The sequence below is a fragment of the Streptopelia decaocto genome, assembly GCF_964273445.1.
Source record: "Streptopelia decaocto genome assembly, chromosome: 13".
NCBI classification, from domain to species: Eukaryota; Metazoa; Chordata; class Aves; order Columbiformes; family Columbidae; genus Streptopelia; species Streptopelia decaocto.
In genome coordinates this window covers 10,850,990-10,870,331 of record NC_138668.1, presented here as the reverse complement: position 1 = coordinate 10,870,331, position 19,342 = coordinate 10,850,990, and the positions used below count along the sequence as shown (strand labels likewise).

The window sequence follows — 19,342 nt, the reverse complement described above, 5'->3', positions numbered from 1 at the left end:
AGTGAAACTTGGGCTCTGTGCTAGGTGGTGGCCCATCCACGGAAGAGACAAACTTCCAGTAACGCATGCTCAGCGAGACGGAGCTGCGGGGTCACAGATACTTGGTTGTGCTTACACAAAAGTTGTCGCCACTTCTTCACATTTATTCCTGTTGCTGTCAGTTATATGGCAAAGGTCGCAAAGGTGGTGGGAGGGAGTGGAGAACTGGGTTTAGTCTCATGAACTGACCTTTCTTTGGTACAAAACCCAATCACAAACGGATACTCTTTTCCATGGGGCCCTGCGTTATCTTTAAGGCTTGTACGTCAGCATTACAGATTTTCAGCAAGATTTCTTCTTTGCATTAATGGCATTTTAGATGTAATAAATTTTTTAAAAATGAGGGGGGAGAACATAAAGCTTGAATTTGAAACCCACATAGATGATGCTGATTTCCATGTCATCTGTAACTGTTTCAATGAGATGTCAGAGCAGCAAGACAGAATGCACTGAATTTGTAGCATCAAGTAATTGTCCTTTGTCTGTGCTCAGCGGGGCAGCTGTAGTTTGTTCTTACAACAACAAAAAAGGGGGGTTGGTGAGATTAGTGCATGCTTTTTCATACACCAGTTGTTTGCACTACCAGTTTGATGGCCTGCTTTGCGTTGTTATAGTGATTTGCCTGTTAACCTGTTCCACAACTCTCTCTCCACCCTTTCCCAAGCCCTATCGGATTTTTAATACCTGGCTTGGAGATCCATCCAAGAACCTTATGCTTGCTGAAGTCATTAAGGTTATTAAAAGAGAAGACCTTCTAAACAATGCAACCCACGCTGGGAAAGCACTGCTGACTGGGCTGCTGGATTTACAGGTAAGCACCTGGAGGGATTAAAGGAGAAATTTACTGATCAGTTAGGACCTGATCTAATCCAGTTTAAATACTTGGACTGAGGAACTCCAACTGGGAACTAGACCGTAATCATAACTTGCTGGTTTAGGTACTTCGATGGAAGCTTGAATAACTGTGTCCCATTTTGAACTGAAGTAAACTTTTAGTAACATAAGGATGCTTGTTTTATATAGCTTACTCCAAAATGAAGCATTACCCCCAAAGTATCTGAACGTATGAACTGCAGCTAGTGAAATCATTTTTCTAGAAGCCTCTGCTACCACAAGCAGCTACCATTTCATTGTCCCAAAAGTTCTTTTTAAAGGAAAGTGCCTTTATATTTTATTACAATTCAATTGGGCTGTTGACACACTTGTAGCTCTCCCTGCCTTGACTAAGCGCAGTTCCTTTACAGCTTCAACTGTGGAGCCCCACACGAGATGGGAAATCTGCCAGACAGTTAAGGGTAGACTTGCAGATGCTCACCTCTCAAACAGCACTTTGTGCACTGGTACCGGAAAATAAGCCCAAATACCATCTCTGTTCTCTCCACAGCATAGGGGAACACAAAAAATTAAAGCCTTCATACTACTAGTACTATCCAAAAAAGGTTACTCTTATAAAAGATGAGGATTGCAACCGATAGTAAGTGAAGCAAATCATACCAGCATCTTAGTGCAGCATAAGAAATGAGCAGGTTTCTAGCCCCGTTCCAGATTATTTCTGCTCAGGGTTTCCTGGAGCAATTTTGGGTGGAAGGTGTTGCACACTCGCTTCAGGAAGCTCCGAGTAAGATTCTACTTGGTCCAGCTCAGGGGTTCAGGTTCGTTCTCACTTCCCGCTGGGCTGTTTCCCTGCTTTGTGAGGAGAAGACCTGCCCGCTGCCAGGCTCTGCGGCTCTTCAGCCTCATCACGAAGGGCTGACGAGGACACGAGGTTGTGACGGGCACGGAGCAGGCGGGAGGGTCTGTGTGCGGCAGAGCCTGGCACAGCAGAGCTCCCGAGCAGCCGCCCTCGGTCACAGCAGCTCCCTCCCCTCTCCCTGCAGGCTCGGTACCCCCACCTTATCAGCAGAGTCAGAGGAAGAGGAACGTTCTGTTCGTTTGACACTCCGAATGATGCAACTAGAAACAAGTTAATTACAATAGCCAGAAACAAAGGTAAGAAAGTTTGAGTGGATTAGCCTCAAATGACAAACAGCACAGCTGCAGGCACCCAGCGTTCCCGTGTTCCGGGAAGCTCGAGGTCCCTTTTGCTGCTCTGTGCTGTGTCGCTGGGCGGTCAGCAGCGATGTGGGCCCTCCACTGTGAGGTGAACCTCATCCCGAGACCCGCGTTTTCTGGGTGTTTGGTGAATATGGGAATGACTAGAGCAACTCCTCTGTTCTCGTGTAGGTGTTGTGCTGGGAGGCTGTGGCGACAGATCGATTCGTTTTCGTCCAACGCTGATCTTCAAGGACCATCATGCACACCTCTTCCTGAACATTTTCAGTGACATCTTGGCAAACTTCAAGTAAAAAGCAGTTCCCTCGCACCGAACAGCTGATTATGAAATTAGTTTGCATTAATTCATGTCTTCTCTACTTACAGGATAAGTGTAATGTCATCACCTAAGGTTTGTCTTCTGTCTGTAATCCACGCAAACTGGCCCCAGGCAGAGCATTGGTACTGGTCACCAGCAGGCACGTGCAGCTGTCCCACACTGTGGCCCTCTGGCTTCTGGCTTGGGTCGTACTGGTTGCAGAGTCCTCTCTACATTCACGGCCCTGACCATTCGGTTGTCTAAGTGTGACCCATGAAGTCTCTTTTCACAGGTGATCCCAGTAGCAGAAGCATCAACACATATGGCGTAACGCTTCAAGCCGCATGCCGGCCATACCAAAGGTGCCATTCTCTGGTGGTAGCTGGAATAAAATAGGTGTTCCAGGGAAAGCTCTGCTTTCCACCACTGCCAAGTACAGGATTTTACAGAGTAATTTCCAGCTTTATTCCCCTGAATACAGACATCTGCCACAGCACCAGCCTGCACACACAGCGACAGACACCACACTCAGCCCTGTGCAGCGCTCTGAGCGGAACTGAAACCCTTCTGCTTTTCGCCTCATCCTGGATTTTAAAACTTTTGACTTCTCTTACAGTCAGACTTGTACAGAGAAAAGCTATACCATGAAGTATGTAATATGACAAAGCTTAGAGAATGGTGTGAAGCACATTATTTCCACCTCTGCCGGCAATCTAGAATGATGCGAGATTATTTTACCGTTTGCCCATAACACACAATAGCCATTAATTTATCTATTACAAGTTCCACCTCAGTACTTGAGGTATTTTGTAAAACTCCAGTAGAATTGCTTGACCTCAGCCATAACCTGACATCAGAGCCACTACAGCGAAGGCCTAGTCCTGATTGCACATTTATAATGCAAATTCTATTTTTGTTCTGATAGTGACTTCTAAGTCATTGATACTTCAGAGATCTATAAAGCCACAGGACAAGAAAGTGTCAGTTTGTTAATTTGTTTCTCTTTGGAGAATTGTTTTGGATGTCTCTTCACTATGTTTTCTCTTTGCTTAATGCTGACTTGAATAGGTCTGGTGCCTCTATTTTTTTTCTTTTTGTTGGCTAGCAAGCATCTGAATTTTGCCAAATTTAACTTCCTGTTGTGCACCAAAAACTAGGGACCACAATGGGCTTTACAGTTGCCCTATCAGGATCTGAGCACAATATTAAAGTACAGCAGTTAAAAGATTTACAGGGTTAATACAGCTACCAACATGTGAAACGTTTCTTACCTGCTTTGAGAAGTGTTAGTCATGGTTTTCCCTTTTTTGTTGAGTGCTGCTCAAGTACCCTCACTTCTGCTAATTAAAGATTACGGGATTTCTGTAAACCTCTCTGCAGAAACCAGAATTCTGGTACCAGCTGGTCAGAACCTGAGCAGGTTTTTGAACAGAGGTTGTAGAAATCTGGGAGAGGGACTGGTGAACTGGTGTTCAACAAAACCTCATTGTCATCGCTGTCCTTGTAAGCATGTTATCAGCCAGAGGAAACTCAAACCGAGAGCTGTATTTGGCAGCGTTTTGGGAATTAGTTTGTTCAACATATCAGTGCAGTAGTGGTAGTAAGTGTCTCTAGCAAGTCTCGTACACTCTTACAGAAGCAAAGGTCCAGTAATTTGAAGTCTTACCACATCTTCACTTTTATTATGAATACTCTAGGTGTTTTTATAATTTTTACTGACACTCAGTAACTGTATAATTGTGTACAACATGTTGATGAAGTCATGTTAGAGAATACATAGACAGCACTGCAGCTGAAACATATAAAGTTAATATTGTTTACAGCATACTGTGGACAGTGCCAAATAAATGTTGAAACAAATACTTAACTACACTTCATGGTGTAACTAGTAACTGTACACAGATGACATCTCATGTGTAATCAATATTCTTAAATAAAATATTTATAATTGAACTTCCCTGGACTTCTTACTTTACACCTAATACAGACCTAAACAGAATCATTAGTGCATATTAAATACATTCTTATGAAGACAAGCCTACAGAAAACATGCTCTATGCTTACAGTCCACTGTATTTTGCTGCCTTGGCATTTAAGCCAAGGAACTTTTCCCTTTTGATATTGCTGTATCACACACTATCAGCCACAGTTTAAAATAAGGGAGCCCCCATTAGGAAAAGTTCAGCATGAATAAACAGTAAATCAGGGTTACTCCATGCACTTAAATGGCAATTTTCCTTACCTGCATCTGCTGATTCACCAAGAGACAGAGGTTTCAATATGCATGAGGAAGAAACAGGGAAAAGAACACTCCAAGCTTCTCTGTTGGTGAGGGTGGGTTCATTTGCCATTGTTTGAAATGAAATAGCAGCTAGAAGAGCAGCGCAAAGAGTGAACTTGCTTCTGACAATTCCAAACAAGTTTCACCTGTTACAAGTGATGAGGTTTGATTCTTCCTCGGGTTTAAATCCTGCACCTCATCCTGGTGAGGTTTTGGGTTTGGAAAGAGAGGAATCGAACTAAAACCGCAAAACAAGACCACTGACCGTCACAGACACAGGTGCTGAGGTGATCAACCCTCCAAGCTCAACAGGACACAAAGTACGCATTTTCAGCCTTAACTCACCATAGCTTTTAGGTGTCTTACCTTTTTTCATTTTAGGTAAACCCAGATGGAGGGCGTAGGGAGTGGAAAGAGTATTTGGCAACAGAGCTTTTGATGTCAGAATATGCCCCAATTAGTAAACACATCAAGAGATAGAGATGACTTCTTTCCCAGGCTATAAGGTAATCTTCACAGAAGACAGTTAATTCACACAGTTTAAGAGAATTTTGGTAACATTTACTGGAGTTTTTGCAATTCAAATGTTACAGCATTGATTAAATGGCATTCATACATACAAAACAAATATTAACATATGCAAAGAGGACAAGTAGTTCCAAACTGATGAGCAGTAAGATCCACACTGAACAAAGGATCACAGACTGTCCCTGTCATTCACAGCACTGTAGTTGAGGCAATTTCTAGGAGAGGCTCCTGAAATGCTGGCCCGGTCTCTGATTTACCCTTCCAGCTGAACCCTCAGTGTGTCCTGCAACGTGCACCCTTGTTGTGCCCAGTTCTGTTCACATCCTGGAGCACCAGGAGAGCGCCCACACCTTACACAGCTCTACAGACCGCTCCTCCCTGTCACCTCCGTTCCATGAATGCACGAGCGTGGTCTCTGACATCCAGCGTTATTGGTCATATGTATGCATGAAACAAGTTCTAATTTCAATAGTCAGCTTCCTGGCCAACCTAAAATTTGCTAAAAGAAGCAATTAAATGAAAGTGAGGATGCGCTGGCAGAGCTACTGCATTTCACTTCCAGAGTTTTTTCTGTTCCAAAACCACCCAGCTGATGTTCCGAGTAGCGCAGTTTAGACCCAGAACTGCTGGTGACAACACACTGTGCACATCACGGCATCCGACACGGACGAGAGGCTGCTCACACCTTCAACAACCTGCAAAGACACTGAATCCAGATCCAGCGGATCGTTCTTTACCATTTCTACTTATACACTGCATGCACTCACCAGCAGCCTTTGTGCAGGGAAGTGGCAGAAGCATGTAGTATGTCAGTTTGGTAAATGAATTAAACTTCACTAAAGAATAAGCACAATGAACCAGCAACACGGAAGATCACTGAAAATTAGCTGCTGTGTCACTCAAGTTCTCCAAAGATTTGAGTAAACTTCTGTCTGTCTATAATCTGGCCAAACTTGATTGTAAAATATAAAATTTCTTTACTATTATACCGCTTGAACTGGTGAAGGAGCTCGCCCTTGCTATCTCCAGTTTCATCCAAAGTCATCACTGTCTCTATGGGACAGTAAATGTCATTCCGTCTTCCCCAAAACGTCAAGTGGGCCACTTTGACAGTACGGCCAGTCTCACTTAAGTAGATTAATCCAATAATACGTCTGAAAAAGTAGCTCATACCATACAACATTGCACCAGCGAAGAGCGCAAGGCCAGTCGTATACAAGAGGATGTTCTGAGAAACCTGGTCCTGCAGGTAGAGGCAGCAGACGGGCGGCAGCGTGAGCGCAGTGGTGGCGGTCTGCAGCAGCTTCAGCCGCGACAGCACCCTGCAGTACTTGATCCCCGGGAACCTGTACACCAGTTTGAACTCTTCTGTCTTCTCATCCGCAGCCGGTGGTTGGACCGCAGCAGCAGGGGCCGAATGGCACAGACGCACACACGGCACTCGCTGTCTCCCAAGATAATTATTGACACCATTAACTCGCCAGTTTTGTGACTGCAAACGCTCCCACGTACCAAAAAAACAGGGTGAGCGAGCATCGTCCTTTTTCCATGACCATGTCCAGAGCTTGTTTTGTGGACATCTCCCAAAAGATCGTGGTGTGCAGACTTTAGTCCTGATCCTGCAGAGCCTGGCCTACAAGGAAATATTCACACAGATCATCATTTGAGTCTTCATAACCGAATCGCATTCAGCTCAGTGCCTGCTCCTTAGGCACCTGAAGACAGCATAAGCCTGCCCGCCCACCCCAGCTCTCTGTAACCTTATACTTAAAACTAGTTCTATGTTAGAGGGCTGGTGTTCGTGCCTGCAGCCCTCCCTGCAGATGAGATGGGGAAACAGTTCTGATGACACCGCGATGCCAGCCAGCTGTGTAACCCCACGGCATCCCATGCTGCCCTCTTTTTCTGAGCAACCTCCAGGCAAACACACCAGCCCTACAGGCTGCTTTAAGCAGGGGGTAAGAGAACGTGGGCCTGCCAGCCGGTCAAATAATGAAACTTTAAACAACCACTTCAAAAACTATTTCAGGGAAACAACAAAGACGACTGAGCACTGTAACACGGAGGAGAGCGAAGCGCCGAGAGGGACCGGGCAGCAGGAACGTGCACAGCCCGGGAAAGGAGAACGGGAAGGGCTGTGCTGCCCACAGCCGCGCTGCCGGCCGGGCCGGACGGGGCCGCGCAGCCCAGCGGGGGCGGCGCCACCGCCTCGGGCCCGGGGACGCCAGCACCGCGGACCCGCTGCAGCGGCAGCCGTGCCGGCAGACGAACGAACACGCCGCTTCCTCCGGCGCCCTCCCAGCCCCGAGCGCGGCCCCGGCTCCCGCGGGAGCGGCCTGACCCCCCGGGGCCGTTACCGGCCGTCAGGCGCCGCCGCGGACCGCCCCTCTCCGCGCTGAGGCGCTGCCGGCGCCCCCCGGGAGGCACCGCAGACCGCGGAGCGGACAGCCCGGCCCCCCCGCGGCGCGGCCCCGCTCACCGCCGCCATGGCTCCGCCGGCCCGGAGCGCGGCTGCGCCGCCACGGCCAACCGCCGCGCGGCGGGCGGGGCCAGCACGTCCCGCTTCCCGGCGTGCCCGGCGGGGCCATGGCGGCGCGGGCCGGCGCGATTTGCCTGTTCGACGTGGACGGCACCCTGACCGCGCCGCGACAGGCCAGTCCCGGGGCGTGTGCTGCGCCCGGCATCGCCCGCCCGGGGCGCCGGGCCCCGGCTCTCCGCCGCGGGTCTCTCCCGGAGCGGCCGGTTCGTGCCGGCAGCCGGGGTCGGGCACGGAGAGCGTTTCGGCGCTGAACGGGCGCGGTTTGGCTTGCGGGCCGCTGGGTGTGTTACAGGATGTGTAGACACATCGGGAGCTGCTCCGTGATGCCCGGTGTGCGACTTGGCTTTGCCGTTAAAGGCAAAAAAAAATCCTCCCTTTTTTACAGTTCCGCACAGTACGGCGGGTTTTAAAATATCGCGAAACAGAGGTGCTGGTCTCATGCTAAGGATGCTGACGGGTGTGATTGTTTTCTTTCGGATCGCAGAGGATCACGGCGGAGATGGCCGCGTTCCTGCAGCGGCTGCGGCAGAAGGTGAAGGTTGGAGTCGTGGGCGGGTCCGATTTTGAGAAGATCAAGGAGCAGCTGGGCGAGGACGGTAAGGACGGGACAGCGGCACAGCGGCGGGGCAGCCGCTCACAAGGAAGCTGCTGCGACCGTCACACGTCGGCTGAACCCTCCCTGTTCGTTCTCCTTCCTTGCTGTTAACCTGTTTCCTGGTTTGGTTGCGTTGCACTCAATCTATGGAAAGCTGTTTACAGGCATTTAGAAACTGCAGCCTGTGTTTGCGTTATACAGATATCTCGGTGTCTTGTTAAGGGATGGTTACTAGTAGTGACATCCTGACTGTACCTTAGGAAGGCATTTTAACGCCTTTTTAAAATGGAGTTATGCAGGTAACATGTGCACGTGCCAGCTGCTCAGTTGTTGAGCTCATCCCAGAAGGGTCTGATTAACTGTGGGGTTACGATGCAGAGGTGAACTCTTGCTTTAGTCCTTTGAGAGGCATTTCCTTTTCTGTACAAAAGACTCTTTAATGGTCTTTACGTAGTTGAAGCCTTTGGCAATGCTGAGATAATTCAGAATTGGTGTGGCTTACCGGTGCTGTCCAGAGCGCTGTATCATCTTGCATTGTAGTAGGATTCTCACAGCTCCTGGACATTTGCTGTGGATTAGCGACACTGATAAAACAAACCTGTAATAGTATTTGATTTGCTCTCTAGCCAGGCTGTGTGCCAGGATTTTGTAATATTTAAGGTGTTCAGTACTTCCTTACATTTAATGTACTTGCAGGAGAGGAAGAGCCTTTAGGCAAAAGTACAGGTAACTTAACTGAAAGACTTATGTGTGATCTGAGGTGTGTGTTAATCTTGGAGAGAAATGGGAGTGGTTTTAATCTTGTGCTTGATGTTATGCTGCTGAATCTTTCATGCTTTATGATCTAATGTTTGCTGTATGTTGACTTATGCATAAGACAACTCTGCATTAAACATACAGAGGAAATTATAAGTCACTCTCTTTTTGTTTGGTTATAGTGGTTGAAAAATTTGACTACGTTTTTCCAGAAAATGGTCTTGTAGCATACAAAGATGGGAAATTCTTGAGCAAGCAGGTAAGGTGTGAAATTTCCAGTAAAGAGAAATTTTCTAAACAAGGTTTAGCTTTGTTGCCACAGTGTAGTCCTCTATAATCACCTTTCTAAGGCCAGAATTGCTGCTGTTTTCATGTGTTACATCTGTAAGAGATCATCACCTGCTGCTCTGATTCACGTCATGAAAATCTGCACCTTAAGCTTTATTGTTTGGAGTGTTCTCAAAACCAAAAGCTATTGGAGCCTGGAGCGTCTGATCGAGTAGGAGCAGTGAAAATCCTGGAACAGCCTTTCCCTCAGCTTATCCATAGCAAATGTGGCCAAGCCCTCTCCTCCTGGAGGTCCTATGGGATATGGCATCTCATACCTGATGGCTGTTGGGCCTTAGGGCTCAGGAAGAGTCTCGTAGATGTCTGGTAGCTGCTTTTTAGTATTAATTCAGAGTGCACATTCTGGTATGTTGCATAAGCTAGAAGATAATATAAATGTACAACTAATTCTAGATACGCTTCATCAGTTCAACATAAGTAATGGAGATTTAAAAGTTTAATTTTTTAATTGTAATTTAAATTCTCTTTTAAAGAGAACCTGGCTGAAATTGCTGACTTAAGTAGTGGTTTCCAGCTTACTTCAGTAACCATCTCAATTTCTTGGCTACAGTAGACGTTAACTGCAACTTTTTGTTTAGGTCTGCTCTGTTGGGCCCACACTGTTTCCTTCTAAAGCAGGTACTAGTAGGGAGCATATTAAATGGAAGTTTGGTATTACAGTTAAAAAAAAAAATAAGAGAAATGAGAGCTGTTAGTTGGTAGCGTGTGTGCAGCGAGAGTTCGTTACTGAAGGCACGTGTCTCTGTGGTGTTGGCCATGCCTGATTATGTATTATCTGTGTTTTCCACGTGAGTCGTTTTTAGAATCTCCAGTTCTGGACCCTTGGTTGAATGGTATTTATTTTGTTAGAACATTCAAGGTCACCTGGGTGAGGACGTACTTCAAGATCTAATCAACTACTGCCTGAGTTATATTGCGAAGATTAAACTGCCAAAGAAAAGGTATGTGCATACACGCATCTCAGTGTCACTATATTCTTTGTGCTAGAGTTGAGCATCAATATGTAAAGCAGGCTGCTCAGCGCAAAATGAATCATTTCTGGTTTAGGAACAGTGTGTGCATGAAACAGAGCTCAGGCCATGCATACAAAGACAAGGTCCCAACCAGAGCACAGCATTTGAAATACTGATTGAGTATTTTTATTTAGGAGGGAAGGAAGTTCCGTTTTGAAGTAGGAGTATTTCCTTGACACGTTTGGAATTCGGCAGCATAATGTTTTCCAGAGATGAGAAGAGTGCAGGAAGATCAGTGCTGTGTGACATGTGAGGCTGCAGCTGCTCAAGACATTAATACATACCACATGTGAGCCTGGCTGGAAACACGGCCGAGATTGCTGTAAATGTTGTTGTTTCACCCCAAACCTGACACATTAGCCTGTTGGGGTCTGAGAACTGGGTTGAGAGGATGCTCCAGTTACACTTTTTAAACCAAACATACTTGGACAAGTCAGTAAGGATGATGATGTTGCCAGATTCAAATAAAAGTCCACAACACTCCTTGATGCCAGAGGTATTGGTTCCTGCACATTGTTCTTTATGTGTACAGTGAGAGGCTGAAGGAGACATCTGGTTCCCATTGTCTTCAGAATTAAATGAAAGTTCTTTGTGATATTCAGCATTTTGAGCAATTTTTCATCTATTTGGTGTCTCATTCATCAATTCTTTTTCAGGGGCACTTTTATTGAGTTCCGAAACGGGATGTTAAATGTGTCCCCCATTGGAAGAAGCTGCAGCCAGGAAGAACGAATTGAGTTCTATGAACTTGATAAAGTGAGTTTCAACTCTTGAAACATATCCAGCTCTTCTGGAGGAGGCAGTTATGGCCAGGTTATGATTTTTAAAAAGCTTTTATACTTTGTGCATTTTTTTTCATTTTAATCCTTTCCGTGTGGTATAACTAACTTCTTAGTTCAGACTTCAGGAACTAGACAATAGTTTTTCTGTGGCAATAGTTAACAATTACTTGCAGAAGGGGTGGATTTGGCTCATGTTTCTTTTAACCCTGTATCCAGAGTACCGAACATCTTCTCTCTACACACAGGGTTCCTGGCAAACCCTGTCACAGATAAAACCATACATATCTGGGGTCATCCTTGGTCTACCAGCCTATATCCATTCAAATCAAGAAAAATACTACTTTTCTTGTCCACTCTTCAAAGCCTTTTAAAGCAGAATTTAAAAGCTGAGGTCAAACTATTCACCATTTATTTTCCTTTGTGCGCAGCTACATGTGCAGGCTGAAAGGAATCTGAGCCATGGTCTCACAGGCCGGTTCCCCTCTACACCGTAACAACAGTTTCTGACCTGATACAAAACCCGAAATCTTATTCCTCAAAAAAGTCTGTGTCTCAGTTAACAGATGCTGAAAGATATCTAAGCCAAGACATTCTGAAAATACCCTTTCTTGGAGTATATGGTATCAGATTAGTACCAGTTTTGAGACTTTTCCTATGCCTCAGTCTCCCCGTTTGTAAGACTGAATTTTATCAAGAGTTGAAGCATTCTTCCTTAGTATTCTCAGATTTTTCAGATAGAGAAGCAAATATCACAGCATGTTTGTGACTTTGCTCTCATTTTCTACAAGTAGGTAGCAGATTGAAGTTGCAATATTCTCAGTATGCTTTCAGTAATATAATATAGCTATATCCCACTACTCCTGGTACTGGGACCTTTGGATATTTTGGGGGTGTTTTTTGGGGGTTATAATCTTTTATTGATGAATTAACGCTGTGTAACTGATGTTTGGTTTTGGTTGGTTTGTTTTTGTTTTGTTTTAAACAGAAGGAACATATAAGAGAGAAATTTGTAGCTGATTTACGAAGAGAATTTGCAGGAAAAGGCCTCACATTTTCTATAGGTATCACATTTTAAAAATTCCATGTAAAATAATTTCATTTAAATTTCATTTAAATCATATCCTCTTATGGGTATGACATATCCTGTCTGATTTATGTGACAGTTGTTTCTCTGGGGGTGGTTGCAGGCACTGCATGCAAGACTAAGCCTCTTTTTCCTCTTAGGCTTTCATTTGGTACATTTTAGTTTAAATCCATCAACAAAGGGAACTTCATGGCTTGCCCTCAGTTCATTGTCTTGTAATGTCAGTTGTGTGACTGATTCTGCTCATTTTGAAACATATTATATGCTTCTGATTAGTCAGAGTTGTTGCCGCGAATCAGTTTTGATCAGAAATGCTACCTCAGTGCTGTTCCAGTCGCCCTTGGTTGGGTTGTGTAGCTGCATTGCGTGGGAGGAAGGAAAGAAAAATCCAAAAGCAAGTGCAAGCTTAAAAAGTGATAATAAGGAGGAATTAATTTTCCATGCCTTTTTTCTCCTCCCTCCCAGTATATCACCACATTATTATTTCTCAGAATTATAAGGAAGTGTGGTTGCCATTAGCGATGTGGGATTGAAACACTAAGGCAGAAATGAACTTCAATACAGCTAAAGCATGTTCTGAGTACCTTTTTGACACCCGCTTCAACTGGGAATCACACTGTTACGTACTGGTAAAGTCCAAGGGTTTGGAACTGGAACAGCAGTCGTCCTGTTAGGCTGTGTTAAAAAGGCTGATTTCCTCCTTTTTCTGTTCTGAAAGCTCTAGAAAATCTTGTGAATAAGACTTCATGGCTGTACGTACACCAACAGCTGTATTCATTTATGTAATTTCTTTCTAAAAGTAAAAAGATTAAATGTAACTTTTTAAAAAAAGGTTGAGTTTGTTTAGAGAGCAGTCAGTGTCTGGGAATACACAAATCCTTTTATATTCATTTAATGGGTAAATAATAATCTGTAAAACACAACTGTAATAACTAATACCCCATAAACCACTTTCTGTATTTGTAACACTTAACTCCATGGTCTTATAACATTTCTGTGGCTTCTGCAAAGCTCCCTTGACCAAAAATCTTACCCAGTTTAGTTTTCACACACTCACTCTCCCCTCAGAAAGGTGTTGTTACGCTAAAACAAAGTTTGCTTGGTTCATGTCTTCCCTAGGAGGCCAGATCAGCTTCGATGTGTTCCCAGACGGCTGGGATAAGAGGTACTGCTTAGGGATTGTTGCCAACGATGGGTACAAGACTATTTATTTCTTCGGAGATAAGACTATGCCAGTGAGTGTATTGGTTTGTATATACATTTCAGAGCGTCTGTTTTAAACCACGAGCACTGTGGGTTCTAAACAGTTGCCTTGTGCCTGACAAGAATTGAAGTCAGAATATCAATGTGAACGTGTGTCAGTGTTTACCTGGGTGTGCAATACTGGCCAGCGTAATGCCGGGAGATCGCCCTGAGCACAGATTCTTCCTCTGTTCCCTGAAGTGAACACAGTGTTCTTGACAGACTTAATACTGGAATATATTTATAAATTGAACTTCTGTAATTATGTTAAAAACCTAGGTGACATGGCTATATAGAATACATTATTCTGTTTGGTTATTGTAGACAGATGCTTATTGTTGGCTGGTGATTATTAAATGTATTTATTTTCCATTGAATTTAATACCATTCCTTTGCTAACCCCTCTGTCTCCACATTGAGAAATTGAAATTATACAGAATCCCTGTCCCTAGTCATTGGAGAGAGCTAAACAGCTCTGGAGGGGGATTCAGAGCCTTCTGAAAATACTGTCAGTTACAAAGAACGTTATAGTTTTATAAACCTAAAACTGCCAAGTTTTATATGAAAAATACAAGCTTTAAATTTTAAAGTCAATACTGGGTTGCTATACCACACTGAGAACACAGCTAAGCTATGCTGAGAGCTCTGCTCTCTCATTCCCAGCGCTGACATGCAGGTCAAGACGTCTCCCATAAGCGTTTGTGTTGTTGAGCAGCAGCTGCAGCACAGGTGTGCTACAAACACATTATGCAAAACCTCAAAATGGTAGTTCGCAAGTTTTTAGCTTACTGGAAGACATCCGAGACATGACTATGTTATCTCCCTTCTCTTCAGAATTTCCTTTGTGTGCCCCTTTTCCACCCCAACTGTGACTCTAGGTTAAGCTAAATAACATTAAATCCACTTCTGCTGTTTTCCTCTCCGTTTTCAGGGAGGGAATGACTATGAAATTTTCACAGACTCCAGGACAGAAGGCCACAGCGTCACATCACCCCAGGACACAAGAAGAATCTGTGAAGAGCTATTTTTTAAATAAAATACTTAGGGAATTCATACTTAAGAAACGGTTAAGACACCTTAATAACTCAAACCATCTTCCTCGCGCATGTTCCAGGAGGTGCATTGGGTCCAGCACCCCTGGGAAGGCTGGACCAACAGCTGCTCGAGTGACCTCAGCACCGCTGTAATGCCAATGCACAGGACGGTTCATGGTCCCTACACTTTCTGAATACTGTTTCTAAATCTAAAAAATAATTGAAAAAAATCTATTAACTTGAGCATAGTAGCAAAATTACATTTCTGATTTTCCTGCTAAGGCATTAAGGATAGATGAGATTTTTAGTACCAAGAAAAATGTTTTGATTAAAATTCAAGTTGAAGCACAATAATCAGTGTAACAGTTAATATTACTTTTCTTATCTGGCATTAGGAAAGTAATCGTGTATGAACAGCTTATTTTAGCAAAAGAACATAAAATCTCATTTTATCTTGAAAAATTACTATTTCAATTCGTCATTTTGGCAAATAAAATACATAAAGCAGATCTGTTGTATGCTGCCTGTCTTTACAAAAAAATTATTGACTTGAATCTTTGCAATTCCAACTTTGTGGTACTTACGCAGTAAAAAAGGGGAGACTGCAACCTTTGTGTACAAACCAAAATCCCCTAAAGGGCTTAGGAAAAAAGGCGCAGTGATAGCTGTGATGCATCAGAACTGTCTCGTCTTGTAACAGCCTCCTCATGTGCCAACTTCCACAGAGTAATTCAGCCTCAGCCATTGTAATGGGAGCAAACTGGAGCAGCACAGGAAGGCTGTGTAAAGATGGACAGATTTTAATTGCTGCTTTGGCTGCACGTGTGTGTGAAGTATCTGATTATTTGGTTACTTAATGCACGGTTGTTTCCTGTATTTGCAGAAAGTTACCTGTGCAAAACATGCTGTGCAGGGCCAAACCCTGATGTGTTTTCAGCCTCAAATACAACCAGCTCTGTGCACATACCTGGGTATGTTCAGCCTTTGAAAGCTTTCTAGTCCTGCACAGCCATCGCCAACAGCTGAGGTTTGTCTTCTGCCTCTCATACCTAATTGTTCCGGTAATGCCAGCGAGTTGATATTAAAATGCTTTAAAAACAAACAAACAAACCCAACACTTTAAAATGCCATCATACAGGTGTGCATCTTTAGGCAGCTGCATTCTCTTCCATCTTTAATGCTAATCATCGCCAACACCAGAGTTCAGACTGAAAACAAATAGTAAGGCATTATAAAGGTCACACATCTCGCAAAGGAAGCAGCATGTGATACTCCAACAAGCTGGAGTGTGGTAAATCTGCCACTACTAAGCCTTATGGTTAATAGAAAACCAAAACCTGGCTACAGGCTGGTCATTGTCATGCAGCACAGTGTAATACAGGTAAAACGAGCTGTGGCAGCCGTTACTGACCTCCACCCACCTGTGCTTTCCCCATGTCGTAAGACACATCATGACAGTGAGTGCCTCTTGTTAAATCTGCAAATAGGCAACTGAAGTTCTACTGTTTCACACAATTAACAGAAGAATATCATGCCTTATTTTTTTTTATTTGCAAAGTCAATAAAAATCCACTGTTAGGAACATAACAGAGAAAAAAACGCTTCAATTAAAAAAAAAAAATGAAAGGCCAATAGGTACAGAACTAATTCAGTTGCACTACAGCTACAAGAAATCTTGCAGAGCCAGGGCACAGGTGACCATATCACATGCTACCAAGCAAGTTGTCCAGGGAAACAGCTGCAGAATCAGGCAGCTGAGCCTGTTAAGTAACTCGCACAGTATTTTACACACGCTCATCTGAACAGCATAAAACGTGCATTTCGGAAGTACAGGTATTCTGCCTGCCCAGTGAAACACCACAGCAGACATTCAGCTATATGCAATCAAGAAGGCAATCTTCAGCTTTGTCTAAATTCAGACACGGTCAGAGGCTATGAAATATCTACTACTTTACAGCTTTATACCACTTACCTTGAGGCATTTTTTTTTTTTAATTTTGGGTTGTTTTCCTTTTTGTCTTATTTTAATACCGGCCTATAAAATCTGTTGCTAATCAACCATCAAGGCACCTAAGTAAATTCACAAACAACCGAGGCTTTAAAACCACAATGCTCCACCCATATGCAGACACGCCGTTAGCAAACAGTGCACACGGAGGGCACCCAGCCGCGGCCATCGGAGCGTGAGCACCAGATGGAGATTGTCCACCCTGCAGCAGCTGCTCCGTTCGTGAACTTCCTTCCACGGGGAAAACAAACGGCAGCACCGCGCTCCTCTCTCTCACGAGCCGCGGCATCAGGCGCTGTTATCGGCAATATCGTGCTCCAGCCCTTGCAGAGAGCAGCTCCAGGAACAGCTCCGGGGCTGGGCGCCGTGCGGCCGCGGCTGTCTGCGCTGGAACAGCTCGCTCGCCCCTCCAACCTCGTCCCAGCTCCCCTGGGCATCTACTGGGATCAGTTCACAACATAAAAGAAAAACCAAACCTTCCCCCCCTTCACCAAGCACACAAACAAGGTCTCTTTAAAATATGGTTTTGGTAAAGACATTACGCTAGATTATTTTTTTCATTAGCATTTGAATTGCCTTTTTTTTTTTTCCTTTCAGGCCAGCTGTAAAAATGGTAATTTCGGCCTGCTTCTGCTTTATTGACAATGCAGTATTTCCTCCCGCACAACACATAAAATACTCTTAGGACAGGTCCCTGCAGGCGGTTGTTGAGCAGTGACGGCGCAGGTGGCACCGCGGGGACACCTCAGGAACTGACCACGTGCCCCGACCAGGTCTCGTGCTTGGTCCCCGGAGCCAGGTGGGTGATCACCACCTCCACCGCCTGCAGCTTCTCGTTCTTCGGAGGGATGGTGCACATCTTGTAGGTGACCTCGTCGCCTGCCACAGGAACGTACTCGCCTTCGATACTGCGGAGGGGAAGCTGCAGTTAATCATAAATGACATAAAAACTCTTACCCTTTTGCAGCTTGTTTACATTTTTATCATGATGATTATCTTGGCTGCTCAAGATACATCATCTACCAAAGCTTGAGGTTGATGTTGTCTTGCAGAAAAATCCTATGAAAACACTATAAACACCCCCACGCCCCTAAAAAAACAAACAAACACACAAACACACAAAAACAAACACACAAAAACAAACACACAAAAACAAACACACAAAAACAAACACACAAAAACAAACACACAAAAACAAACACACAAAAACAAACACACAAAAACAAACACACACCCCCACACTCTAATATGCCTTAAAAAATACCCAGTTGAGCCCGGTCTTAGGCAACACTCGCTGGTAGCACTAGAGGGCAGGGCTGACACTCTCTAGTGCTTCCTTTGCAGTTGCGTTTTTAAACTATAGAAAGAGGATTTTTTTTTCCCCCTCCTCTCAAACTTCTGAAGCTTTTTTCCCCTGCCTTTTTTTTTTTCTTTTTTCTTTTTCTTTTTTTTTTTTTTTTTTAAAGAAGGATTGTACCACGTCGATCATTGATTTTACCTTTAGGTTACTCCACCATAACATAGTTCCCCTGAGGTATGGAAAAATAAGAGCCCAGGTATGACACAGTGTCGAACACTTCAAAAATTACTTGCTGTGGAAAAAGAGAGTTCTGTGACCATGACACTTCACACCACAGACACCATCAGAAGATTTCCAAGAGCCGCTCGCTCCTGCCCAGGAGCTTGTTACTGCCTGCGAGTCCTCACCTGGAAACAGTGGGAAATGGCAAAAGCGCCATCACCTTCTGTCCACAACCAGGTACTGAAGAAACAGAGAACAGCAAAGGGTAACAGCCTTCCTTGCTTCTACCGCTGCGTTCAGGAGGAGAGTTTTTAATAAAAATCCCAGCATGTGCCATGAAAACAGGCAGAGATGCCTTCCAACCCACATTGCCATGACTGCCTGGCAGCAGAAAGGATGCTAGTTTGCCTTTCTTTAAATACACCTACCCAATCCCATGCTCAGGTTCCCCTTCTCTGACAACCTAGGCTCTAGATTTCTTGTTGTTTCAGGGTTTTTTCAGTGTTTCTCAGCAGCATTCGTATTTGTGAACAGATAAAGAGCATTGGGTTTGTTACTTAGCTTCACTGAGAACATACTGGGACCACACTCACACCACCCAGGAATTTTACCCCACAAATGTTTCTGTTATTGCAGGGACCTAAGATTTTAGCAGTGCCCTTCATATCCCCTCTTGTCTTGTGCCCCATCATTGTTACGGCTTTTCTACTGCAGGAAAGACTGGCAGGACCGATAGGAGTTAAACACACTGGCCCTTGTTGCCAGTTGCTTCTTCACATCAGATTTTGCCTCTCCCCCCAGTTCTGCAAAACTGCTTCAGCTTCACCTCCTGCACAGCCTCGCCCCCCTCTAAGGGCTGTCCCAGCGTCTGCTCCCCCTGCCCCAGGAGCGGGTGGTGGGGCTGTGGCTGGGCAGGAGCAGCCTGGGCTCAGGGACCAGAACGGGGTGAGCAGGCGTGTCCAAGGGAAGCTAAAATTGACCCAGAAATTATAAGTTCTCCCACAGGAAATCTGGAAGAAAAGTCCATTGTTTGCTAACTGATTGTATCAACATGACATGGAAAACGCTCCTGTATCTAAATATGGATCTAAAACCTGCTACAAGGACTTAAAGGCATTCCCAAATCCTGTGACTTCAAACATATGTCCTTCAGATCTTATTTCCCTGGGCCAAACCCCCACTGAACAGCTGCCTCCAACCGCGGCACTCAGACCCAAGAAA

The 19,342-nt window shown here is 44.7% G+C and overlaps 4 protein-coding genes across 8 annotated transcripts in view; 2 read left to right on the top strand and 2 right to left on the bottom strand.

Moving 5' to 3' along the window:
• Positions 1-4,342, top strand: part of ABAT (4-aminobutyrate aminotransferase) — a 47,447-nt gene extending 43,105 nt beyond the window's left edge. For 2 of the 3 annotated variants that reach the window (XM_082064393.1, XM_082064394.1), the window contains 4 exons: positions 704-850; positions 1,917-2,028; positions 2,263-2,380; positions 2,458-4,342. In XM_082064393.1, coding sequence (XP_081920519.1) covers positions 704-850; positions 1,917-2,028; positions 2,263-2,380; positions 2,458-2,653 — 573 coding nt within the window. In that variant the 3' untranslated portion in view covers positions 2,654-4,342. Of the gene's footprint in view, positions 1-703; positions 851-1,916; positions 2,029-2,262 lie in introns of all 3 variants that reach the window. The other variant, XM_082064395.1, reaches the window with a different exon arrangement.
• Positions 4,343-5,215: 873 nt separating this feature from the next.
• Positions 5,216-7,808, bottom strand: TMEM186 (transmembrane protein 186). Of its 2 annotated transcripts, none has more exons than XM_082064498.1 (2): positions 7,678-7,808; positions 5,216-6,831 (listed from the first exon to the last, which is right to left on the bottom strand). In XM_082064498.1, exons 1-2 carry the CDS (start codon positions 7,684-7,686, stop codon positions 6,094-6,096), a joined length of 747 nt encoding a protein of 248 aa, XP_081920624.1. In that variant the 5' UTR covers positions 7,687-7,808; the 3' UTR covers positions 5,216-6,093. The 2 variants fall into 2 exon arrangements, 1 of the variants encoding a protein (XP_081920624.1); XR_014185305.1 differs by lacking the exon at positions 7,678-7,808 and adding an exon at positions 7,556-7,670 and having other exon boundaries at positions 6,692-6,831.
• PMM2 (phosphomannomutase 2) lies at positions 7,765-15,100 on the top strand. Its single transcript, XM_082064499.1, has 8 exons — positions 7,765-7,850; positions 8,222-8,333; positions 9,271-9,347; positions 10,286-10,377; positions 11,106-11,205; positions 12,217-12,292; positions 13,435-13,550; positions 14,489-15,100. Exons 1-8 carry the CDS (start codon positions 7,785-7,787, stop codon positions 14,591-14,593), a joined length of 744 nt encoding a protein of 247 aa, XP_081920625.1. The 5' UTR covers positions 7,765-7,784; the 3' UTR covers positions 14,594-15,100.
• A 447-nt stretch (positions 15,101-15,547) lies between these two features.
• CARHSP1 (calcium regulated heat stable protein 1) overlaps positions 15,548-19,342 on the bottom strand; it is a 32,946-nt gene continuing 29,151 nt past the window's right edge. For both annotated transcript variants that reach the window (XM_082064827.1, XM_082064828.1), the window contains exon 4: positions 15,548-17,507. In XM_082064827.1, the coding sequence (XP_081920953.1) occupies positions 17,345-17,507 (163 nt within the window). In that variant the 3' untranslated portion in view covers positions 15,548-17,344. The remainder of the gene's footprint in view (positions 17,508-19,342) is intronic.

What these genes read in the sequence shown, in the direction of transcription:
- PMM2 (XM_082064499.1), top strand. Translation starts at nt 7,785, where the DNA reads ATGGCGGCGCGGGCCGGCGCGATTTGCCTGTTCGACGTGGACGGCACC. An exon ending in GGAGCAGCTGGGCGAGGACG is followed by an intron (nt 8,334 to 9,270) that starts GTAAGGACGGGA and finishes GTTTGGTTATAG; the next exon opens with TGGTTGAAAAATTTGACTAC. An exon ending in AGGCCTCACATTTTCTATAG is followed by an intron (nt 12,293 to 13,434) that starts GTATCACATTTT and finishes TGTCTTCCCTAG; the next exon opens with GAGGCCAGATCAGCTTCGAT.